This window comes from Amblyomma americanum, chromosome 7 (assembly GCF_052857255.1).
Source record: "Amblyomma americanum isolate KBUSLIRL-KWMA chromosome 7, ASM5285725v1, whole genome shotgun sequence".
Taxonomy (NCBI): domain Eukaryota; kingdom Metazoa; phylum Arthropoda; class Arachnida; order Ixodida; family Ixodidae; genus Amblyomma; species Amblyomma americanum.
In genome coordinates, this window is record NC_135503.1 from 12,468,253 (window position 1) to 12,491,319 (window position 23,067).

At 43.4% G+C, this 23,067-nt stretch overlaps 4 protein-coding genes across 4 annotated transcripts in view; 2 read left to right on the top strand and 2 right to left on the bottom strand.

Annotated features, from left to right (window-relative positions):
- The window catches only part of LOC144098499 (protein DOP1A), a 67,051-nt gene extending 65,764 nt beyond the window's left edge, over nucleotides 1-1,287 (bottom strand). Inside the window, 1 exon segment of the mRNA XM_077631186.1 lies at nucleotides 1,120-1,287. The gene's annotated coding sequence lies outside the window, so the exon portion shown is untranslated.
- A 191-nt stretch (nucleotides 1,288-1,478) lies between these two features.
- Nucleotides 1,479-5,955, top strand: Dlc90F (dynein light chain 90F). Its single transcript, XM_077631192.1, has 5 exons — nucleotides 1,479-1,689; nucleotides 1,828-1,869; nucleotides 2,266-2,389; nucleotides 2,950-3,027; nucleotides 5,373-5,955. The coding sequence occupies exons 1-5, from the start codon at nucleotides 1,666-1,668 to the stop codon at nucleotides 5,441-5,443; spliced, it is 339 nt and encodes a 112-aa protein (XP_077487318.1). The 5' UTR covers nucleotides 1,479-1,665; the 3' UTR covers nucleotides 5,444-5,955.
- A 763-nt stretch (nucleotides 5,956-6,718) lies between these two features.
- Nucleotides 6,719-16,014, bottom strand: LOC144098501 (coiled-coil domain-containing protein 174). The gene is made up of 11 exons (XM_077631188.1): nucleotides 15,750-16,014; nucleotides 15,552-15,650; nucleotides 15,327-15,433; nucleotides 14,459-14,520; nucleotides 11,896-12,112; nucleotides 11,704-11,802; nucleotides 10,262-10,407; nucleotides 8,863-8,957; nucleotides 8,395-8,521; nucleotides 7,572-7,748; nucleotides 6,719-7,085 (listed from the first exon to the last, which is right to left on the bottom strand). Exons 1-11 carry the CDS (start codon nucleotides 15,810-15,812, stop codon nucleotides 6,796-6,798), a joined length of 1,482 nt encoding a protein of 493 aa, XP_077487314.1. The 5' UTR covers nucleotides 15,813-16,014; the 3' UTR covers nucleotides 6,719-6,795.
- An 82-nt stretch (nucleotides 16,015-16,096) lies between these two features.
- Nucleotides 16,097-22,578, top strand: LOC144098504 (uncharacterized). The gene is made up of 7 exons (XM_077631191.1): nucleotides 16,097-16,433; nucleotides 16,766-16,984; nucleotides 17,992-18,195; nucleotides 19,040-19,117; nucleotides 20,674-20,788; nucleotides 21,669-21,757; nucleotides 22,464-22,578. Exons 2-7 carry the CDS (start codon nucleotides 16,811-16,813, stop codon nucleotides 22,500-22,502), a joined length of 699 nt encoding a protein of 232 aa, XP_077487317.1. The 5' UTR covers nucleotides 16,097-16,433; nucleotides 16,766-16,810; the 3' UTR covers nucleotides 22,503-22,578.
- Nucleotides 22,579-23,067: the final 489 nt, after the last annotated feature.

A 23,067-nucleotide genomic window follows, 5' to 3' on the forward strand; every position in this document is an offset into this window, starting at 1 on the left:
TGCTTGCAATAGTTCCAATCGAGGGTACGTTTAAAAAATGAGACCATCACCAACGGCGCATACAACAGCAACAACAAACTGCCTGTAGTACCATATGATAAGTGTTGCACCAGAGGCCGGAATTCAAGCTAGTTAACACCTTAGAATCAAGCATTCGTGCTGTACTGCTTAAAAATCAACTGGCTGTAAAGCACTAACAGGTGCACACAGTTGCTCATGCAATGCATTTGGCACGAGCGACAGCTGGAACCACAAGCAACTAATGCTTAGCTAATTGCAATGATTAGATGTCGTGAAACACGAACACCAAAAAACAACAGGGTAATCGAACATGTGGTTAAAGCACAAAAATGCGTCCGAAGCGATGCCACTGCGTCGTGGTAGCACTGAGCGTATAATGAATTCCGCAAATTAAACTAGCTAGCGCGTTTCAGCACTTTAACCAAAGCAAATCACCTGAAAACAGGTCGATGCATCAAACATGTATTTCGGGGTACGAGACTTCACTGTTTACGAAGAAATGCAAACGGTTGCTATGACTAGTCACCGGCACCGAATAACGGTACACAAGAAAATCAGCCATAACTGAAAGCGTTATTTATCTATATGACATACAAAACAAATGTTGTCAAACAGTACTATCAGACGCCTAATCACGCGCACGCGTCTTGCAACGCATTGCGTAAGCTGTGGACAAGTTACATCGCAAACAAGTTCAAAACAGTCACAACGTAAGCAGCCTAGGGCAGCCTTCGCCAACAGTGAAAGAACCCATACCCTTATAATCATGCTGCAGCAAGGAAACGTGAAAAAAAAAAATGCATTGCGCACTTTTCTTTGAAGGCATCAACGAATGGCATGTCAAGAGCTTCAGACCTTGTCAAACGCACCTGTCACCTAGAAACAACCCGACAAATTCCTACACGCGCAAAGTAGGTGACGCCCAGTGCTTTCGAACGTCCGGAGCTATGCAGGACGTTTATTAAACAATAGTGTCACCCGCACTTTTCAGCGCAGCCCGAGTTATCCATTTAAGCAGATCACACGAAAAGTATAGTCACGTACGGAACCGAGCAACAGCATGTAACGAACATCAATGGGTTCCATACGTATACGTACCCAAAATCCCACATGGCGTGATGTATAGGTGCGCAGGCTGCGGCAACCTCACATGCCCTCAGCTACTCTGACGACAGGGCAAGGCAAGGCGATAACACCGTATTTTGATCTTGAAATCATAGGTACGATGGGCACGGGAACTGGTACACACGAGCACACGCTCACAATGCCCATTGTGGGCAGCTGAGGGCACTGAATGGCTGGTACGGTTGCTGGTTGGCAGTACTTGTACTACTTGGTGCACTTAAGACATATATAACATATAGTGTACCATAACAACAAAACAAAGGGTTTTTAAATTTTTTTACGTGTTTTGTTACGAATGTGGTAAATATGCAACAACCGAAATATGTTGCAGAGTTTTGCTGGCTGCTTTGTAGCCAAACAAGCGGCCAACCCTAGCCAAGAGCTGCAAGAGCTCAAAGTTTACCCGTAGGAATTTGGGATTTTATGTTTCTCATGCATCCGTAATCTTTCTGAAGTCGTTCACGCCTGCTCGTAAGGGTCACTGTCGAAAAGATTCATTCCGACCAGCTTCAGTCGACAATGGAAGACAACACATTTGAGGAGGTAAAAATGATCTTACTCGATAAACCCACGACCCCGGTTTCCGATTGCTTGCCATTGGTTTTATGCTGCCCCTGAAATATAGTGGCTTTGCGTTGTCTTTGAAACTTGTTGTCATAGCATTTGTTTTTGATTTTGCAGGGTACATTCGTCGTAGACGAGGTCAGCGCTATAATCAAGGAGGTAGGTAACGTTTCTCGAGTAGCTGTTCGATGACAGCAACCTGTATGCCAGATGCTTGTTTGTTCATTCATTCCGTTCAGAGCAAACTGGATTTGCGAAAGCGTTGCGCCTTTACGTCGATTACTATCCCCTGCACCCTCAGAAACGGGATGGCGTATTTCAAGGCTGAAAGAGTATTCTTTTCCAATAAACATGTTAACCTGTGCGCATATACCAGTAACGTCACTGTGGCCGAGAGTGATCGAAGTGAAAGAGCGTTGACCTCAAGGTTATTAAATTCCATCATTATTGCCTGCATGTACTTAGTGTTAAGGATTAAACATTGGTGAAAACGGGACCAATACATTATTTCGTCAGTTGTCATAATTGCCTTTTTTTTTTTCATGTATGTTCAAGGCGATGGAAACGATCATTGGGGGAAACACTTACCAGCATAGCAAAGTACCTCAGTGGACGAATACAACTGTGGAGCATATCCTGGGCCAGCTAACGAAAATGAACAAGCCCTTCAAGTACATAGGTAATATTTCTTGGCCTGTGCTTATACACTGCTTTTAGAGCGCCAGATGCGTTGCGGATTATTCCTATATTGGCACGAGTGAAATCGACGACCATATTATTTTCACAGTTGTCACGATTACCCCGTGCTCCCAAGGAGACGTGGATGTCTGCATGAATGATGTCATCACATGGCAAGGGCACATGATACATTGGTTACATGAGACACCATGCGACTGACCCTAAACTCGTTACCTTGTCACATCTTCCCTTCAACACCCTTTTTACACATAGTGTCCCATTACATGAACGGTGCTTCAGTTTTTTTTATTCCTGCAGATATCTTGCACCATGCTCTGGACATCCTTATGTGAAGGAAATGAGTATGGGACTATTAGAACAAAACAGGCTCTCTAAACGTAGCGTTTTAGGGACTGTGCTATTCTCCACGATTTTTGTTAGGCATTGGCTATGCGACTTTCTTCGTTCAGCGTGACAGTGAACAGCTAATTTTTCTTTGTTTGACAAATTTCATAATTAATGGTATGTAGTACTCAGAGACCATATTGTTCACCATTTCAGTGACATGTGTTATCATGGAAAAGAATGGTGCTGGACTTCACACAGCGACTTCTTGCTACTGGGACAATACCACTGACGGTCAGTAAACAAGATGCTTAGACTGCCATTGGCAACACTCTGCATAGCTTGTTGCTTAAAGTGTCTATTTTTTTTTCTAACTGTGCAGTCATCTAGTGCCAACAGTTATGACGTCATTTTTTTTCTCTGTACTTTCTTTTTTTAAAATGATAAAATAATTTCAGTGCTTCTGGACGTCTATGTTTCAAATAGTTATTGTGGACCAGTAACTATGCAGTAAATGTAATCAATAGTCTTTTGGGGTAACAGTGGATTCTAAGGCAAGGCAAACATAGTTCGGGTGGCTGAAAGCCAATCCTAGAGGGGAGGTTAGGAAGTTTGTTAGGCTAAAGCGGCCGCAATTGGCACAAGACAGAGATAATAAGAGAGCATTGGGAGAGACTGTTGTCCTAAAGTAGACGTGAATTGGCTACTGATAATGATGAACTATGTTCTCACCAAAGCGTCAAGTATTCTTGCATCTGTCAAGCATGCAGAAGAGTTGAGACAGGAAAAAAAACAAACCCCAAAGCAAAGCATTTAGTTGTGTGCAGCAGAACATTATTCTGTTATGTATGTCAGAAGTCTCCTTACTGGGCTATTGAGAATTACTGTTGCTTGTAGACACCTGTTATGGAGTGGTGACTAACAGTGCTCCATTTGGCACATGAACAAGCATCACTACCTCTTTAAAGAAAAAATTTTGTTAGCACTCTTTTTTCTGCCATACATTTGGTGAGCAATGCTGTGTGTCAAAAAAGTAAACATTCTGTTCTGAGGTGTGCTCCAATATGCTGCAATGTGATACTGTATACTGATACTGTACGGCGTGTGTGCAAGATACCGAGATGTGGCGGTAAGTTCGGCTCTTCCAGGACTGGTTTGCGCTTGTCCCGTACCCTGTCGTGTGTGCGTGTGCGTTTCATGCAACTACCAGTCTGAAGTATTGAACCAACTAGCCCGACAACACGTTCTACTTAGTGATGCTGCACACTGTGTCCCACATGAAGAAGTAGAGGGTTGTAATGCAGTGTCTCTACCTGCACTTGAGTTCCATTTTCTGACGAAGATGGTGGCATTGTTGGTGCTGTTAGTACAACAGCACCAACAATTAGTGTGTCCAGCCATGCAAGCACCTTAGCGTTTCTTCACCCATGTCTTTGCCCAGGCATGTTGTCGTGCTCACACTAACCCAGCTCAAAGTCATGACATTTGTACTGCAAGTTCATACCATCCAGAAGTGCTAGCACTGTACAAGGCAGGCATGACTTATGTGAATGCCCTTCTCTCGTTAGCATAGCATGACAACATCCGTATTATTATGCCTCAAAAGACAGTGTTCATTTAAATACACTGCTGCAGAAGGGCTGGAAGCAGGAAAAAGAAAAGTGGAGGTTCCTGTACTTCAACAAAATTAGATTGTCCAGTGCTTTGTCTTTTTAATCAGCTAGTGATCTGGCTTTCACAAGTGTTCTAAATGCCTTGCAATGTAACAGAGCTTTAATATTGTAGCAGTAAATTTATTTTGTTACCGGTAGCACTTCATCAATATTGGTGAATAATGGGGCAGAAGTATCCAGAAATGGAAACTGTGCTGGCAGGTGCGATGTGTTGTCGTCTTTCACTTCCCGACGTCTTCTGAAGGCTGGAAGGTTGCTTGTGTCCGCCTCTTAAAGGGGCTTTGAAACGGGCTCTCAATAATGTTGCGGTATGCCTAGGATGTTAAAGGAAGCCGCTTCACAAATATCCTCCAGCAAGAATTTTTGTAGTGCATTTTGTGGAAGCTGAGTTATCTGTACTCAAAATTTGAATTTCCGTGACTTCGCACCTTTTCCTCTTGCGCACTGAAATGTCGGCACTCCTCCGCCGGCTCCACCATAGCCTATGGCTCCACTTACTTGTTCCCTCCGCCGGCTGCGGATGCGTGCTGGAATTTCCCGCGGGGCGGAGTTGGCGCGGTGAAGCAATGATAGCAGACACTGCTGACCTAAAAAGTGCTGCATGACATGCTGTGCGCAGATTAAGGCAAAAGCTTGACAGGTCGCCACGAGGTGCGGAAGCGGGAGTTTTTAAAAATTTATTGTAAATTATCGGCGCACCTTTGAGGTCTTGTATGCGGCGTGAACACTCGGAGGCCTGTACTCTACGAAACACAAGCATTTCAAACACCCTTTTCAGGGACCCTTAAAGGCACTCTGAGACATTTAATCACTGTTTTTGAGGAAGTGCAGGCGCATCAAGACATGTCTGCTGTTCCATTTTGTATTTAACTCTAATGCATAGCGAACTCATTGGTAACTTGGTTGCCTACAATGCAGCTCTGTCTGTCTGTGTTTGTGGTAAATGGTGGCTTATTTTCCTTTCAGGAAGCTGCACGGTACGTTGGGAGAACAAGACAATGTACTGCATTGTATCTGTGTTTGGTCTGGCCATCTAGGGGGGGACTTTAGTAGGAATGACAGTGAAACTCTGTTCCACAGGAATGCTGTCTGTAAATAGTGTGCGCCCATTCCGTGAAACAGGAACCTAAATTTGCTGACACTACACTGAACGCATTACAAAAAAAAATCTTTTTCTGCTAACTTACTGCAAGCTGTTGACCAAGATTTTTTTTTTTGCTTGCAGTGTGAAAGCTTGTTGCTGGGTTTATTGCCAGGTGCGCAAGCTTACGTGTACAGCCCCCAGCATGCTTGTCTAGAACACACAAGCAGTGTTCTGTGCAAAACATAGTCTAGCTTTAGCAGCTTCATTCACAGCAAACTGCTTGTCTTTGCGGTCTGCATGGTGTACATTGCTGAACTTTTGGATGAACTCTGTTTCCGGAATGGTCAGACACCCATCTTATTTGTTCTGCCTTTCCCTGCTTTGATGCCATAGACTGCATGCAAGATTGCTGGGGCTGTACATGAGAATATTTTGTGAAGTAATAAATGCTATGCGCAGCATGCACGTCTTGTGTTTTTCTCTCTTCTCTTCATGGTTTCACAATGCTGTCATGAGACTGAAAGGTACGAAGCTTGCTATTTCCAGTGAGTTATGAAAGAGAAGAAAAATTAGTTCTGTCCATATGTCGTCTCACTCTGTCCCATGTTTCTGCGCTGGTTCTGCCTTCATGACCACAACCACATGCCAACTGGCCCAATTTAACCCTCTTCTTGAATGCATTGTTCTTGTTTTCATGTGTGTAATATTATAGTGGATAGCAATGCAGTGCAATATTCCTCTGAAAAGCACAACATTGTTTTTGTTGTGAAAGTCACACTGAATGCGACTGTGATGTTGGCCACAAACGTTTGACGTAATGAGAGAGTAGTAAAATCACCCAAGTTTTTTGGCAGCCTTATTATGCAGCCAGGAATTGGAAGGTGCTCCCCATTAGCCGCACCATTCAATCGCTGGCTGCAAATAACTCTAGCAATGTAGCGGTTCATGCGTTTTACTTGTAAAAGCTTTGCTAATCTGTACATTTTGAAGTGCACTGCAACGATGGCCTAGTGGTTTGAGCATCCGCCTCAGATGCGGGGGTTTGATCCCCAGTGCCGCTGGGTGCCCACCGGTGATGCAATGGGTACAAGCTTTCCCCTGGTCTGGTGCTCGGCTTATTTAGGGTGAAATGGGAAATCCATCATCATCAGTTTGCAGTGCATCAGTCGTGCAGTCTTTTTCTTATTATATAACATATCTAGACAATGCAAAGACTTACTCATGCAAAAAGCTTATAAATATGCATGTTTAGTCAGAAAAATAACATGCAATATGGATCCGCAAACTTATTTCTTTTTCTGACGTTTAGAAGGGACCATTCAGTGACGAATACTGAGAACTGGCCCTGCGCGCTTCAGCGAGCCTCTGCGTGATCATGTCCTCAAAGGCAGAACTCTGGAGATGCCGGGGCTCAGGCCCCTGCTCAGTTTCTAGCAGACCAGTCCTGTCCAGGCTGTCTGAGAACTGGGTCTCTCCCTTGGTGAAATTGGAATACTTGGATTTCTTGGGAGCAGAGGACGATCCATACGCAGATGGAGGGGCGAATTCTACTGGCCTTTCTTTCCTCTGGATCTCCACCCATTCTTCTTGGGACCCTGAAAACAAAGCACCGAAAACTGCCATTGCCTGCATTTTATGGTGTGCACAACATATCTGGGACCGAAAATATCTTGCTTTTAGAACACGAGGTTTCATGAGACATGCAATCAAGCTTGATGTGAAAGCTTGATTTGAAGGCTTTGATCAGTAAGCACGATTTGCCCAAGGCTGACAGAGCATTAACAAGGCTATGTAATGCTCATCAGTCTCAAATGTGAATTTCAGGCTGGTGCACTGGTGGAGAACCCCACGAATATGAATAGCGTTTGCCACCACTTCCAAGACTAACATGTATGTACATTCTGGGGCTGTCAACCACATACCCTGTAAATCCTGAAGACTGCCAATCCTGCCATCCCATTCTCTTTTTAAGGACCCTGCACGCTTTTCTAACACTAACCAAGAACTCCTAATCATCAATACAAGATGCTATAAATACCAGAAGCTATGCGAAAAGACTAAGTTACTTAAAATAAACTTACACTTTTTCTTGCGGAAGTGTGGCTGGTTGACCATATCGGCCAGGTTCTTTCCTTCATCCCAAGGTCGTGTTTCTGGAACTTCCAGCGTGTCAGCATCGCCACTCGGTTTTGGCGGGTTCAAGACATTGAGAACCGGTTTGCAAGAGTCGGCTTGCTCCGTTTCATCTTCAGAAGAGGCTGATACCAGTGTGAATAATGGGGCAAAGTTAGAAAGTATATAAATAATCTGCTCATAACATTCCTACAAAACCAACTCTCCAGAAACTGTAGTCAGTTTCTCGTAATCTCAGTGAGAATGCTGAAAAATGACAAAGATCTTAACCTGGCTGGAACTGCCCAAAAAGGCTAGAGCTGCGTCAAATGTTATTTTCGCCACACACATTTATTACGGCCAAGAAAAAACACATTACACAGATCTTTCGATAGAAGAACGTCAACTTCAGAGTTTAGTTTATGGTAACGTCCCAAAGCGACTCAGGCTATGAGGGACGTCATAGTGGAGGGCTCCGAATAAATTAGACTAATTAGGGTTCTAGCGCACTGACATTGCGCAGTACATGGGCCTCTAGCGTTTTGCTTCCAACAAAATGTGACCGCTGCGGCCATGATCGAACCCATGTCTTTCAGGTCAGCAGTCGAGCACCATAACCACTGAGCCACCATGGCAGCCTCAACCACCAAGGTCCAACATGTGAATGTGTGCAGCTTTAAATGTCACGTTTTCAAAGTAAAGCAGCAGCTCCTTTACAGAGCTATACTGGGCAGCTATGCAGTTTTAATAGTGCTTCTTGTTCCTGTGTGGGCTTAAGTCTTAAGACCTTACCTTTATCTTCATCCTCTTGTTTATTATCAGGCATATTCTTTTTCTGACGAATCCTTTCCAGGCGTGCTTCAAGCATGGCCTTCCTTTTCTCCTTCATCCTTTTTGAGATCTCTTTCTGTTTCTCAGTCTGCAAAAGTGCAAAATTTCGGACAGTTATGAGAAAAGAGGCAATTCACAGAAACTGATGTTGCAACAAGAGCGCATGCAGCAACCTGACTACTGTTGTCTGCAGTTTCAACATAGCAATAGCATAGAAGTTCTAAAACTTAATTCTGATAAGTCTGCTCTATAAATCTGTCATGCAAAAAACGATCAGGCTTTTTGATAAGAAAAATTATGGTATACATCACACAAACAAAAATTGCAAAAATTCACTTGTTTTAGTTATTGCACAAGACTATGCTTTCTAAGGGCACAAACTAAAAAAAAAATGGCTTGGGGGATGTTGCACATGGAGCACACACTGACCTGATCTCTCAGCTTATTCAGCATGTCCAGCTGCTTCTGACGCTCTGCAGCATCGCCGGAAAGGTCATAGAAGCCAACACCATGCTCTCTAGCCTCTGGAAAAATAAAAAACAACAGTCTCACTACGTGCTCCAAACTTGGAATGAAGTCTAGAAAGAAGGCCCACTGTCTTTACTGCTAACTGCAGCTGCTGAAAAAGCAGCTACTTTTGTAAGATCCAGAAGTTCTGAACTTGTAAACCTGGGCTCAGGTAGCAGCTTTCAAAAAGTTACCATATTTACTCGCGTAATTTGTGCACCCGCAATTTATTACCCGTGTTTAAAAAAAAAAACCTTTGCCCTATAATTTTGCACTCCCTGCTGCACCGACTGGCAGCATGCATGCGGGCGCGCGCAGGGCAGGCTCGGCAAGATCAGCACGGCCATGCAGCCATATGCAGCTGCGAAAGGTGCGAGCGGCAAGGGGATGCCGCCAAGCCAGTCCCCCAAAAATTCGAATTGCATGTCGTTTACTCATTTGTCAGAGCAAACTGCTGGTAAGCTCCAGCGCAGGCCGGAATTTTAAACTACCGAACCTTTGCTGTTCGGTTTGCCGCTAGTCAGGCAGGTCACACGTGAAAGCACTGTTTTATTGCATTTTATCTCCACTCGCCCCTTATCGCTGGCTTTGCGACTGTTTTTGTTTTGCCAGCAAAAAGTGCAAGTTGGGGAGGGGGGGGGGGGGGGGGGGGGGGGGGGAGCGATGTACAAACAGCAATATATGGGATATATTGTGCATTATGGCCCTTGTAGAGCTTTTAGGACATGTTTCGTGAGATCTCCATGTAATTTGTGAACCCACTTTTTTGCAACCTTAATTTTAAGAAAAGAAGTGGGCAAATTAAGCAAGTAAATACGATAACTGACACTCTTCACATCTTTGTCTCCCATGTGTAGATCCCCACATTCAATCAATACTGAGTAGGCGCGGCGATGCAGCGATATGCTGAACTTATTGCAGCATAGTCAGTTTCCACAGTTAAGTGGATGAAGAAATGATGACAGGCAAGGGAATGAATCAATAATGCTCAATGAACCCCCTTGAAAAAGTAGCAATGCAAGGAACCTAGTGCTCATACAGAACTCAGTTCAGGAACACCTGGCATGATCTCTAACACAAGCAAAGCACATCAGGTTCAGATGCTCCAAATTGCTTGTGACCACTAAGCAAAATGAAGCATCACCTCTTCATGCACAAGGCATCAAATGCGACTGAATTCTATAGCAATGCCTGCAAAGCTTTCAAAATTTTGATGGTTATTGCCAATGGCTGCAAAGAAGCTGGTGGCATGCCTATAGCAGTCTTGTGACTTGATTGCATGGCTTTCAACATTTACAAAAGTGAGACTCGAGGAGCAAACCTTGAAATCGAACATCGCCGTAGTGCAACGACTCCTTGTATGCATTTTCGGCCTCTTGTTCTTCCCACTGTTGGCGCAGCTGTTCACGAGTGCGTTCATGTACCAAGAACTGTGCTGTGCGTTCAGGAATATCTGTCTCCACAGTGCTGGAAGAAAAATATTTTGATGTGATACCTTACTTGAAAGCTGTCCAGATGAATCGAAAAATAGGAAAGAGGCACAAAGCTACCTTCTTCAAGGCCAAGAAAACAGATGTCAGATGATAGTGAGATGTATTGGTGCGTTACATAATATTATGGAAACTGCACAAGTAATGTGCTTGCAAAAGCATACCATTGCCACATGTCACTCCTGTATTATGGCATGCTAGACATTGTAAATCATAGCACCTTGCACTTTGCAAGGTGAAAGATAGCTACTTTGTCAAAGCACTTAGGTGTTCAGTTATTGAGACCTATGCTTAAATTTTTTCACTGATGGCAAAATGCTTTTTGGGTGCGAATGTAGTCAGCCCAACAGCAAGCAAGCTATGGTAGTGTTGCATGTAAAGTGTGAAATAGAGTACAGACAAGTCTCTTGGTGTTATGTTCTCGTCATTTGTATGGAAAACCCCCCACAAAGCCTTGTTTCTTGCTCTGAAGAACCAGAAGGTTGTGGCTCACAAATATATTGTATTAATGCGTGATGCAGAACTTTGCAGGCGAGCAGTGTGTATTTCCAAACATTTAAGATACCAATGTGTGCATTACCATGACCCTTTATGAGTTAATAAACGGACAACAGTCACGTCAACCGAACAAGCATTAGATAACTTACCCAATGCCTCCAAACAAAAATGAAAAGGCTGTGTGCCAGGGAAAGTTGAAAAAAGAAGATATTCATGGCAGTTAAGCCATTTGCGAAATACTCTATGCATAAGCCTAAAACAGCTGCTGTGAGGCACACTGCCCATGCAGACCAACTTTTCAACTGTGGTTCTCGAGTACTGATTCTTTTGCTGCCTGGCAACTGATGTATTCCAGATGTTAAACCACACTTGACATGAAAACTTCAATCCAAAGAATTTAATTTTTCACATATAGTACCAAGTTCACTCTTGATGTCTTTGTATCCATTCATAGTTACGTCTGTGCATTTACCATCAGCAATAAACTAGGTTGGCAAACACTAGTATTTATAATGATCCCAATGCTCACTGGTCACTTTGTAAAATATGCCAACATTACTGCATTAATTTTTGCTCACATTTCAAGCACTATCCAACCATATTTCACACAACAGATTACATCTCACCCGCTACTATTGCATGCTTTCAGCATCCACCATTTCTTTGCTTTACCGAATCCCATAAACAATCGAGAGCTGTTTCTCCTAAAAGATATAGTGATGAACCTAAGACATTCACTGCTTTTGGTATTGGCTTTGCCGGACTGTTCACTTACCCAGCCTTCCCTGTGAGCTCCTGGTCATTCTTCATGAGAGCAGGCAAGTCTTTCCTCATGCACCTCCGAGATCTTCCAAGAGCATCCGTGTAGTCCACCCTTTGCGTGATAAAACGCAAAAAAACATTATGTAGCACGAGAATACACTCTTAACATTATAGGCAAGAAAAAGCATGCTTGAAAGTCACTCACCATTCTTCTTCCGTTCCAGCAAGACTCTCGTCCAAGGCATCATGGTCTGCACTTGGGGAGTTGTCGTCCAGATCAGCAGCATGCTCTTTTGCTTTGTGAAGCTCAGCTTCTTCCCTTGTGGGCACCGTGGAAAGCTCACTCCGTTCCCTCTCCTCAACAGCTGCATCCATCGACTTTCTCTGGAAGTCCACAACATAAAGGCTCGACTCCTCATCCCCTAGTGATGCGGGGAAAACAAAACAAATACAGATAATTGTTACCTGTGCACTATAGGAGAACATTATTCAACCTGTTCTGGCTATACAGTCGACTCTTGATTATTGAAACTTAAAAGGAACTGAAAACATGTTTGAATTGCGCAGAATTCTGATTAAGGAGACTCATTTTTAATACCTTGAAATCAAAATGTCAGTTCAAATTACATGAGACTGAATTAGACAGTCCACTGCACATGTGTAAGATTTCGGCAGATTTCGCACGCATTTGTATATTTAGCTATGCTGGTACAAGAAAAATGCTAAAATAATTTCCTTTGATTAGTCGAAAATTGCGAGTGAGTTTTATGCATGCTCTCCAAACATTTTGCATTATCAGCTACAAGGAATCTCTTGGATGCCAGGCACTTGCTTTGTAGTCTACCACCACGAAAGTCCTGAAGAGGCATGTAAGCATTTTCTTATCGTACTGTTGCTTTTCTGTAAATGTTTTAAGGTCTGCAATTTCCACTGGCCAAAAAATCAAGTTTCGCTTTCAAGGCACGCTCATTTCAGATGCAGTTGGCTCCGCTACACATCGGTAATACGTGGAAATCTGTCTTGCCTTGATTGCCTTGTCCAGGCAATCATATTTTTTCATTTTCCTGTGCTGCCACCTGCTGTACAGCACCAGAAATAATATTGGTAGAGTCATTTTGATATTTTTATGTCAAATGTCCAAATTACTTTACCAATGTTATTAACTTTCAATAAATAGTTCTTGGGGATAAATTTCCTTTAAAGAACTAGGCACTATTTCTGTGGCAAGAGTTACAAAAAGACTAATAAAGGGCTTACTGGCGCCTCACTCTTTCCTCAGCCTTGCATAAAAGTAGAGTTGTCAATTTACCCAACACATTGCAAACATTACTTCTGCTTTGAGCTCTTGACCGATTCATCCCTGCCCCACAACTCGCCAGCCATGTTGGTTTGTTGACAGGAAAAGAGGAAACCACACTAGTAAGCACTGGTTCAACACAATGAGCCTCTTTGATTTGGCTGCGCTCGATGCACTAGTTCCGTGGAGTTCTGCGGCACCGTGTGCAGCGTCAGTTCAAGTGCAGCTTGCAGTGGCTGCTTCCAAAACGAATGGTTGAGTGCAGGCCTGGTTGTCTGCTAGCCTTGGCGTCGCTGCCAAATTACATCCAACTGTGTGCTGCCGACATCAACGGGTGCCAATATCCCAAACCATGTTAAGTATTTTTCAAGCAGGAAATCCCAAGGAAGTGTCACCATGAACCAGCGCCAGTAAATAGTCGTTTCATAGAAAAAAAGTGTCGTTGCATGTATACACGCAGACGATTTATGAATATGCGCTGAAATGCCACCCTTGAGGCTCCACTTAACCGCTTGGACTTAAAATTATGACGCCATGAACAGTTCTTCACCTCCTCCTTTCAAGAAAGAACTGCCATCATTTCATTTAGAGACTACTGCCATACCTTCCTCGCTTCTCCGACCTACACATGGGCACTGCCATACTGCTGCACTACAGCTGCACTTCCACTTGGGAGAGTGCAAGCTAGCCAAGAACTCGTGCTGCACTGGCAAAACGAATGCGAAAGTGCTGCACTCCTTGAACTGGTACAGAAAGTGCAGCCAAATCGAAGAGACCTAATGAGGGAGATGAACTCTTCTCCATCAAGCAGCCACCGCGGTGGCTGAGTGATTACGGCGCTCGGCTGCCGGCCCGAAAGAAGCGGGTGCGATCCCGGCCGCGGCGGTCGAATTTCGATGGAGGCGAAATTCTAGAGGCCCGTGTACTGTGCGATGTCAGTGCACGTTAAAGAACCCCAGGTGGTCGAAATTTCTGGAGCCCTTCACTATGCCGTCTCTCATAGCCTGAGTCGCTTTGGGACGTTAAACCCCCTAAAAACAAACAAACAAATCTTCTCCATCAAGCACGAAGTCCTGGCAATGTTGTGTACGTTTCCTTTGTAACCACATGACGCAGCTCTGATGAATGTTATTTACAATCATTATGTTGGTAGAGGTACTTAGGTGCCACTTTAGGATTTTAGTTAGCAAGAAATTCAATAACAGTACATTTCATTTAAGAAACTAAGAAATTCAGTGTCAAAAATACTTAGCTTCACTGCCCGATATGTGCTGCTTGCCCTAAACGAGGATGGATATGCAATGCTGACATACATAACATAAAGCAGAGGGGACACACTTAAAAAGCTGCAAGAGTAATCTATCTATGTGATTTTTCAATGAAAAACAAGAATGCTTCAACCAGTGTGTACATAATTAAAAGAACAAGAAAAAACTTTGCATCCATTGTAGTACCTTACTTGCAAACTTACCTGGAATCACTTTTCCAGAGCTCAGTTTTTCATAGAGTTTAGTCTTGCGTTGCAGTGCAGCCCTATAAAGCAAAAAACAAAACTGAGTATTCATGTTTAACACATCGGAAAAGCAAGGCGTGCTCAATCAATGAAAAAATAGTAGCGTTGCATCAGAATTTACAATTAAATAAGTATTAATCGCTATAAAACTAGAGACACCACACCTGACTGATAGCAAGAGTGTCGGCACGTGCCCTTTGGAGATCTTAAAGTTGTTCTCAAAGTAGCAATGAAGAAAGTTTCATATACTTGTATGCACAGGCCTGTTCTCAGTTTAATTAGGAGACACAGTGCAGTAGCTTTTTTACAGGCCCATGGAAAAGGTGCCATGGCAAGCGATGCATGCAAAGATTCAATATGAAGATTTCAATTCATGGTCCTCAAGGGATTCTTTTATTGATTTCAATTAGGAGATCTGGTGCAGTCGCTCTTCAGCAGGCACTGTGACAATGCAGGTTTCACAACTTGACATTTTAAAATTCAGGAACTTTGGTACAACAGCATGGCTATTTTTATTGTGCCCCAGGCACAGTTTCACATATACAGAAATCACATGATATTATCTATGTGTTCCACCAGGTACCAGAAATAAGTTGTTCGTCACACCAACAAAATAATTTGCCTGCTCACAGCCACCTCCTCAAACCATGTTACTGTTTCAAGCCGAGAAAAACTTTCAGTCAGACTGTGGTACACAAAAGCAAATGCGCCTCCTTTTTTGTGCAGCACCAATCGGTATTCAAAAATAGCACCTGCATACACTAACAACTCTTGTCTGGCTTTGACGAACAAGTGCATCCGTCTTCACCTGTACTGTCCTACGCACCTTGATCTCTTCAGGTCTGCATCCTCTTCTGAGATATCTGCAGCCACAGGAGCCTCCTTTGGTGGCGTCTTTACAGAGGCAGTGCTAGCGTCGTTACCAAGATTAAGCTGGAGAGCGAAAATCGCATTATCACTGTTATGCACACGTAGATTACCTAACACTTTTACACGTTAAGCGCTGCTGCAGGTGTCAATAAAATTCACGAACGGCATAAAGTGTACTTACTTTCTGCTTCACATAAACGTCCTGAGGTTGGGGCTGCTTCAGCTTCTGTGCCTTCAAAACTTCCCTCTTACGAAGCAGTTCTGCTTTTAGGTCGATCAGCTAAAACGAATCAATAATGTGTTTACAGCACAGTAGCAACCACTGAATCTGTGCAACACGTAGAGAAAAATCGTAGAGACGTGGAGAAAAATCGCTCACCGATGACACGCTTGCGCCCAGGGCCACCTTCCCAAACGTGCCTTTCTTGGCAAATCCCTCCATCTCAATCTGAATAAAATAACGACGTATGACAGTGGAGCGACACAGGAAACTCACACAACAGCCTCGCGCAGGCCTTGCTCCGTTACAGCGTCCTCCGTAAGTCTGTGTAGCTGAGTAGGAACACACTCATCTTTAAATCTTAGTCCACAAACAACCGAAACAACACGTAAAATCAGCATGCAGCCTCCGAGATTGGAAATGACAAGTAGCTCCGATCTCAGAGGCGCGAATAGAGGTCAGCACGATCGAGTACTCTTGTCGCCGCTAGGCGTTGTGCTCGTCGTGTTCATTGTTTTCTTCATTATTCACGCGATACAGCACAGTCGCATTGTGCAGTGTTCAGAAGCGTGTCATTAGGGGAACGCGTTGTGAAGTAGCTCGCGTTTTAGGTCAGTTAGAACTGAGGCAGGCTTCTGTGCTATGCTCCGCACTGAAAGCACAAAGCTGCCTGGTGGGCAGAGTAGTTTGCCATTTTCATCGGTGTGCTGCTGGGGTGGAGAATATTTGTGTTCCTGGACGCGGAGCGGGCCAGTTAGCTGAGCTGTGCGGCTGTGTGATTAGTTGACAAGTGCGGGAGTATGTCGTGAGCATTCTTGAGTGACTTAATCTTTGAGAACATAGGTGAATGAAACGTTATTCTGTCTTTTATTAGTGCCATACTGTCTTTGCTTCGCGCGGGTTGTCCTTTTAATGCCTGGACGCCAAGTGACTGTCGTGCGGGGTCTACCTTGTAAGATGGCTAAGTGCGTTGCACGAATTGTTCAGGAAAGCTTAGCGATTTTTATTTGTTTTTTTTTTGCAGTCTTTGCGCAGTGCATGTTCGAAAAGCTGACTGCAAGTATTTTGCGGTATGTTCTGAGGGTTCTGCAAATTGCGCGCAAACAGAATGAACGCTGTCATAGGCAGCTGTTTGTGACGGCGAAGTGCAATGAGAGCATAATTTGGCGTTGCAGAGTGACCACCTAACGACATCAGGGCGCACTTCGACAGCAGCCGGGATGGCCTCTATTCCTTCGAGCGTGGTCGGCACAACAAGCATTTATACGACAACCGTACCACTATGTCAAGGCACAACCATGTCGCTTTGTCAGGGGACTGTCGAAAATCATCAGCTGTGCGCGACTTCGACGGTCACTTTACCCATCCAGGTGACCATACCACCCGTTGTGGCTGTAAGTATGTCTGTCATGCTTACGTAAGTCGCGCCGTTTCTTGCCGTGATGCCTAGGGTGCGAACAATGTGATCAGGATCTCCACTTTGATTACCTGTATATTATTTGGAGTGAATTTTTGATGACCTGTATAATATTAGGAGTGAATAGGAAACATAAATGGCATAGCCATTGCTGGCAGGTAGCAGTCATAGTTTTTAAAACTTGTGGTAACGTTTTCTTTTGGACTTCGTGCTTCAGTCACTGCACAGAGCTCGTGCGCAAATTTTTTTATGCCAAAATATGGTATCAGTGGTGGATGTCTAAGGTATGCGTCATTTTTCATTGATAGAGGGACAGGCAGGAAACTGCCAAAGAAGCCTGGTGATTGTTACAGTCTCGGTTTGGTGTCTTGAACATTGCACTGTTGAGGTTTATACCCATGAAGTGCATACTCTCATGTCCATTCCTCACACAGAACAAAATGAAACTTCGTTAGAAACAATATCCTGTCAAATGGGAAATGATTCATTTGTAACTTCTAGTCAGACAAGTATCCTCGATACATTTTTGTTACCACTGGCGCCGTTTTTACTGCTACCTCTGAATGACACTATCGGCTTGTGTGCTGAACGTGTTTAAGCAACTTTTTCAGCTTGCCTGACTAAAAACAGTGGCATTTTCTGGAAGGTAATTTTTAATGTTACTTTCAAGCAGTATTGACGAGGTTTTGTGCTTGTGAGCAGAACTCTTTGACTGGTTCTTGGGTGCTGTCGTTATGACTTATTATAAAACTAAATCTGAGTGTATGGCGCCACCTACAGAAACCACGGCATTAAACAAACTGAAGACATTAGGCACTTATTTCTGGTGCATATAGGGTGTGAGTGTTAGAAACATTGACTCTGGATCATGGAGAAAACAATTGCATTGAAGCATAGACTTTGTTTCTTGGTCAGCCTTTTGGTGAGAACGGGCAGTAAACATAGCGTAGTAATGTTTGCGATTCTTCTTTTCATCGCCTCCAGCACACGGTGGTCCAGCCGACACCAGCTCTGACTGGCACCATCACAGTTCCTGCAGTGACGCCCACTGTCACACCAATAACGTCATCTGCTGCAAATGCGGGCGTCGGCGGAGCATGTGCTCCTGCTCTGACTACCACTTTGGTCAAAGCAGTTGTGCCCACAAACCTCCCTGAGAGGCATGTGAACACAGGTGATGGGGTTCAGGTTAGTGTGACGGAAAATAATGTTACAAATGGTGTGGTTGATCAACTTTGCTCCACCATAGCAAGTGGACTGTGTTGTCATCTGCACAGTTGTGAAGTCATTCTCATGATTTTGGCTTTCCGACTACCAGAAACAGTCATAGGCACAAATTTCTGAATTTGGTGTCATTTCGGAAGTCTTGAGAAAGGAGAAACGGAGTTGTTGCCTTCACATTTCACACACAGCTTTATTCTCTCAGAGCATGAGAAATTGTCATGAGGGCTATGGGGACAAGTGGTTACCACAAATCACATCTTATTTTCATGTCCAAAAGTTGAAAAACTAAGGAAAAGCATTTCTCAGGGTTTTGCAATGAGTGCATCCTGTTCCACTCTAGCTTACTCCTTGAAGAAAATGCAGTTGTTGATGCCTCCTGTGTTTTTATGTCCCCGAAAGAATTGAAGCTCCTAAGCAAGTTTTGATGTATTAAGAACTCCTTCCTTCTCTTTCGCCCTGTGTACTGTGCGATGTCAGTGCACGTTAAAGAACCCCAGGTGGTCGAAATTTCTGGAGCCCTTCACTACGGCGTCCCTCATAGCCTGAGTCGCTTTGGGACGTTAAATTCCCATAAACAAATAAACCTTCTCTTTCGCAAACAAACACATATAACCTTGCATTTGACGCATGATAGCGTTTGTCGCTTGTATGTAATAAATACAGTCAAAACCACAAAGAAATGTTGCGGAATACACAACTTTACTTCATATCTGGTTGCTTGGTGATATGTCGTTTTTAGTCTGATGTACTGAACAATTTTTTTTACCATAATGTGCACTCCAAACTGCTGGCTCAATGGTTTTCTCAGGTGCTGAACAAGCAACGACTCCAAGATCTGGTTAAAGAAGTGGACCCAAATGAGCAGCTGGATGACGACGTTGAGGAGGCAAGTGAAATGTGTAACGCACCCACGCAACATTGCACATGATCTAAAACATTCATCATGTGCCTATGCTAGATGAGGTGCTGTCTACAGGTGTTGTTCTTGAATATGGGACCTCAAACCCTTTGAAGCCATTGTGCGCATACCTTCTGGCCTTGAAACCTGCTTTTTCGTAAAACTTGCCACTTTTACCAGTTACATGACTGGGCCCATTTTAGCAGCCATGCTGCTCAAGTCAAGTGTGTGAATTGAAAGGGCATGCTCAGGAACCTGTATACTTCAGTAGTAATTGCTTTGCAGTGCAGTGTTGCTGCATACCAACATGAGGCATTGATGGATTGGCATGGTACTTGAAGCAATTGCTTTGTTGTGTATACCAATAAAATTAATTGCCCAATTCATGGACACACCTGATTTGTTTTTTTTTTTTTTTGCTTGCCTGAGTGTTAAAAGCCGCTCATATGCTCTGCGACATGTCCATGATACAGAACCTCTGATAAATGAATGAATAAACCGGGACTGGTGGTGGGACTTTGGTGATCAGCCGTTGATGAATAAATGTGCCTCTTATGAGGTTGTCTAGGTCATAAGAATTGCAAATGAAGGGCTAAGTTATATTAAAATCTGTTTGTTCAAATTTTTTGTGCATATGACCAGGTCCTGAAATTGTGCCCTATGGGTAGCACGTAAGTTTTAGCGCAGGCTGTTCTTTTTTATATTTTAGTCCGAATGTGATGATCATGTTCATCACACAGTGTCTTAGTTGCATGAATTTCGGCATGGAGGTTGAGGTTAACTTTTATATACTTTTTTGTAATTATGCTGCACAGACTTATCAAAAACCTTATCAGACGGTCCCAAATGAACAGGCAACTTAGTTGCCATTTCAGCCTTGCCTCAAAGATTTGTTGCTACTTGACTGTAAAGAAGATGACAGGTGCAGTCGCTGTATTCAAATGCAGCCTAAGGCTGCAGTGAGGCTCCATTTTTATTCATGACTGCCGCCCACTGTTCCTCTGCAACAAGCAGACGTTAACTAAAAGCCATTTGCAAGAGGAAACAGATTTCAGCTTGACTTGTTTAAACAATAGAGTGCAGTGCTGAAATGTTGATTCCATTTACCGTTGCGATGTACAGGCCATGGGCTGCTGTTGTCCGCTTCTGTTTTTCTAACTTGTATTCTACTATATTTCCTAATAGTAACACTAATAGTATCCTTTTCTGCTAGGCATAACAATCTAACCAATATCTTGGTGTTTAGGAGACAGTTACATGCAGTTAATTATTTAAAAAAATAAAAGTTACTTATCTCAGAAGTTTTTCAAAAGCTGCACCCTTTTGTGCTGTGGCCAGATCTTTCATTGTAATGCTTCTTCTTTAACGGTCGCCCACTTCATGCTGTCTTGTCACTTGCATAATGGGGCATTCACATGGCTGGTTTGATTTTTAAGTTTCGTGTGCATTTGCTGATATTAATAAAAATGAAACTGTGCGGAAGGTGAGCTTACCTTTCGTTTCTGAAAAAAAATATTGTGTTTTTATATTTCTTTTCTATCCAGCTCCTTTTGCAAGTTGCTGACGATTTCATTGAGAATGTTGTGACAACATCCTGCCTTCTCGCCAAGCACCGAAAGTCAAATGTCCTTGAGGCCAAAGATGTCCAGCTAAGCCTGGGTAAGCTGTTAAGCACTTCTCGAAATTGCTGAGCATTTCTGCAATGACCAGTACAAACGATTTGTTGGGGGAAAAAATCAGTAGCAGCGCTTCTTTTTAGAGTTTTGCCAGTCATCTGGAGAAAATACAGCAGCTTCAGTTCATTTTCCATGGGTAGGCACTGGAACGTCATAAAGATTACTCTTTGTATTTGGTTTGGGTAGTGTTCAGCAGAAAATGAATTTAGTTGTAACAATACGACTTTCCCCGAGGCAAATCTCCACTAAATGCTTTGGTTAATTCTATGTGAGCCTAGTGCTAAACAGCATTTGCTATAGATTTAATAAAGAATGCACCATTAGAACAATTTAGTTGAACAGTGAAGATCGTTGCAACGCAGCTGTGATTCTGCAACAGATTCCACATTCCCTACCTAGTACTAGCCAAGCCAAATTTGAATTGTGCAGTTTCCAGCATTTCTGCAATGGATGAAGTGCTCTTACATAGATATAGACACTTGTATACACAGTTGCACCTCTTTTTTCTCTTTACATAGTTTTGGTGAAGTGAAGTGCGTACTGAAGTAAAGTATGCACCGCACGGTTTCGGGGCAGTTGTTGTGTAAGTTTATCAAAGATGCCATAATGGTGTAAAGGGGTGCTAAAGCATTTTAACTCAACAGAGCACTAGTATTGTGCATCCATCCCACTTTTCCAGTAGTAGAACCCCTCTATCGGAAAGTCACTCAGGCGAACAAAAATCTTTGCTATATCAGGGTCTTTACTACAGCAAAGTCTCGTTAATTTGGCCTTCAAGGGGCACGGTAAAACTGTGCAAGGTGGCAAGTTGGGTAAATGAAATGGTGAAGGCTGAACATGCTTTTTCTCCCCTCCCACTGCAGAGAAAAACTGGAACATGTGGATACCTGGCTTTGGGGCTGAGGAATTACAACCGTACAAAAAGGCAAGCAGCACTGAAGCACATAAGCAGGTAGGTGGTGGTTTATGTTCTCTGGTGTGCACACTGCTGTTGAGTACAGTTGGCTTCTTTACTTATTTTCATCTCTCTTAATGCTTGCTTACTCTTCTTATCTTGACAGCATGTGAAGTATACTGACTATACTGACTATACTGAAGTATACTGTCGTAACACTGGTGTAGGTGGAAATATTTTTTTGGCAATGAGTGCAAACTCATCAGTGATGAGTGCAGTTCTGTCAAAAGGATTTGCATAAAGGAGAGAACAATGCTTTCTATATGGATTCGTGCATGTTTTGGAGCTGGGGGCCTTCAGCCTAGTCAACCCAATCATCGTTGTGCTTTTGAAGAGCACTGGACAGATGAGGGTTGAGCCTGTGCCTCTTCTGCTTGCTTGTCAAGTACTGGAGACAGCTTGCGCCCTTTCTGTTTTTTTTTTTTGCAGTATTCTATGAATGTCGTGTCTGCTCAGGCGGTTGAGGTACCGCTCACAGCAACTGCTGTGGCGATACTTCACAGTTTATCGTTGCTGAAAAAAGCATAGAAAGGGAAAGCAGGGAGTAGTTTCAAATAAACGTTTGGTCTAATTCATGCCAACCTGGCTGGTAATTTAAGCATTTAGCCTATTCAGACCACTTAAAGATCTGAGGGAGGATATCAGTGCTTAGATTCTCTTGCCTCAGAATTTTTATGAATGACAAATTTTTTATTTTTTTCAGCGCATGGCTCTCATCAGAAAGACCCTCAAGAAATATTAGCCTTGTTTGCTCTTGAAACATCTGTCATCGATTTCGAACATGTTTGTGAATAAAAGTTTGTTGGGTGTGTTTTCAATCCTGTCGTACTAATTCCTACAAGCGGGGCTGCCGCGGTGCCTGAGTGGTTATGGTGCTCGGCTGGCAGCCCGAAATACGCGGGTTCGATCCCGTCCGCAGCGGTCGAATTTCGATGGAGGCGAAATTCTAGAGGCCTTTGTGCTGTGCGATGTCGGTGCCCGTAAAAGAACCCCAGGTGGTCGAAATTTCCGGAGCCCTTCACTATGACGTCCCTCATAGCCTGAGTCACTTTGGGACATTAAACCCCCATAAACCAATTCCTACAAGCTGCACTGAGTGTTTCATGCTTCCAGTCTCTTTGATTGCTGTTTCACTGGTGTTGTAAATTGTCTATAGCTGCTTCTAGAGAGGCTTGTTGTTCCCTTTGAGAGCTCCAGTTTTGTGTTGTCATTGGCACCCATTAGCACCTGGCCTACATGCAATAATAAAAGGTAATGGAAAAGTGGAAGTCATTTTCTTTTTACCACTTGTATTCATATCTGAGGCA

What these genes read in the sequence shown, in the direction of transcription:
- Dlc90F (XM_077631192.1), top strand. Translation starts at nt 1,666, where the DNA reads ATGGAAGACAACACATTTGAGGAG. An exon ending in TCAGCGCTATAATCAAGGAG is followed by an intron (nt 1,870 to 2,265) that starts GTAGGTAACGTT and finishes TGTATGTTCAAG; the next exon opens with GCGATGGAAACGATCATTGG. An exon ending in CAAGCCCTTCAAGTACATAG is followed by an intron (nt 2,390 to 2,949) that starts GTAATATTTCTT and finishes TCACCATTTCAG; the next exon opens with TGACATGTGTTATCATGGAA.
- LOC144098501 (XM_077631188.1), bottom strand. Translation starts at nt 15,812, where the DNA reads ATGGAGGGATTTGCCAAGAAAGGCACGTTTGGGAAGGTGGCCCTGGGC. An exon ending in TGGGCGCAAGCGTGTCATCG is followed by an intron (nt 15,651 to 15,749) that starts GTGAGCGATTTT and finishes GATTCGTTTTAG; the next exon opens with CTGATCGACCTAAAAGCAGA. An exon ending in CTCTGGAAAAGTGATTCCAG is followed by an intron (nt 12,113 to 14,458) that starts GTAAGTTTGCAA and finishes CCGCATCACTAG; the next exon opens with GGGATGAGGAGTCGAGCCTT.
- LOC144098504 (XM_077631191.1), top strand. Translation starts at nt 16,811, where the DNA reads ATGGCCTCTATTCCTTCGAGCGTGGTCGGCACAACAAGCATTTATACG. An exon ending in CCATACCACCCGTTGTGGCT is followed by an intron (nt 16,985 to 17,991) that starts GTAAGTATGTCT and finishes CATCGCCTCCAG; the next exon opens with CACACGGTGGTCCAGCCGAC. An exon ending in GCACTGAAGCACATAAGCAG is followed by an intron (nt 21,758 to 22,463) that starts GTAGGTGGTGGT and finishes TATTTTTTTCAG; the next exon opens with CGCATGGCTCTCATCAGAAA.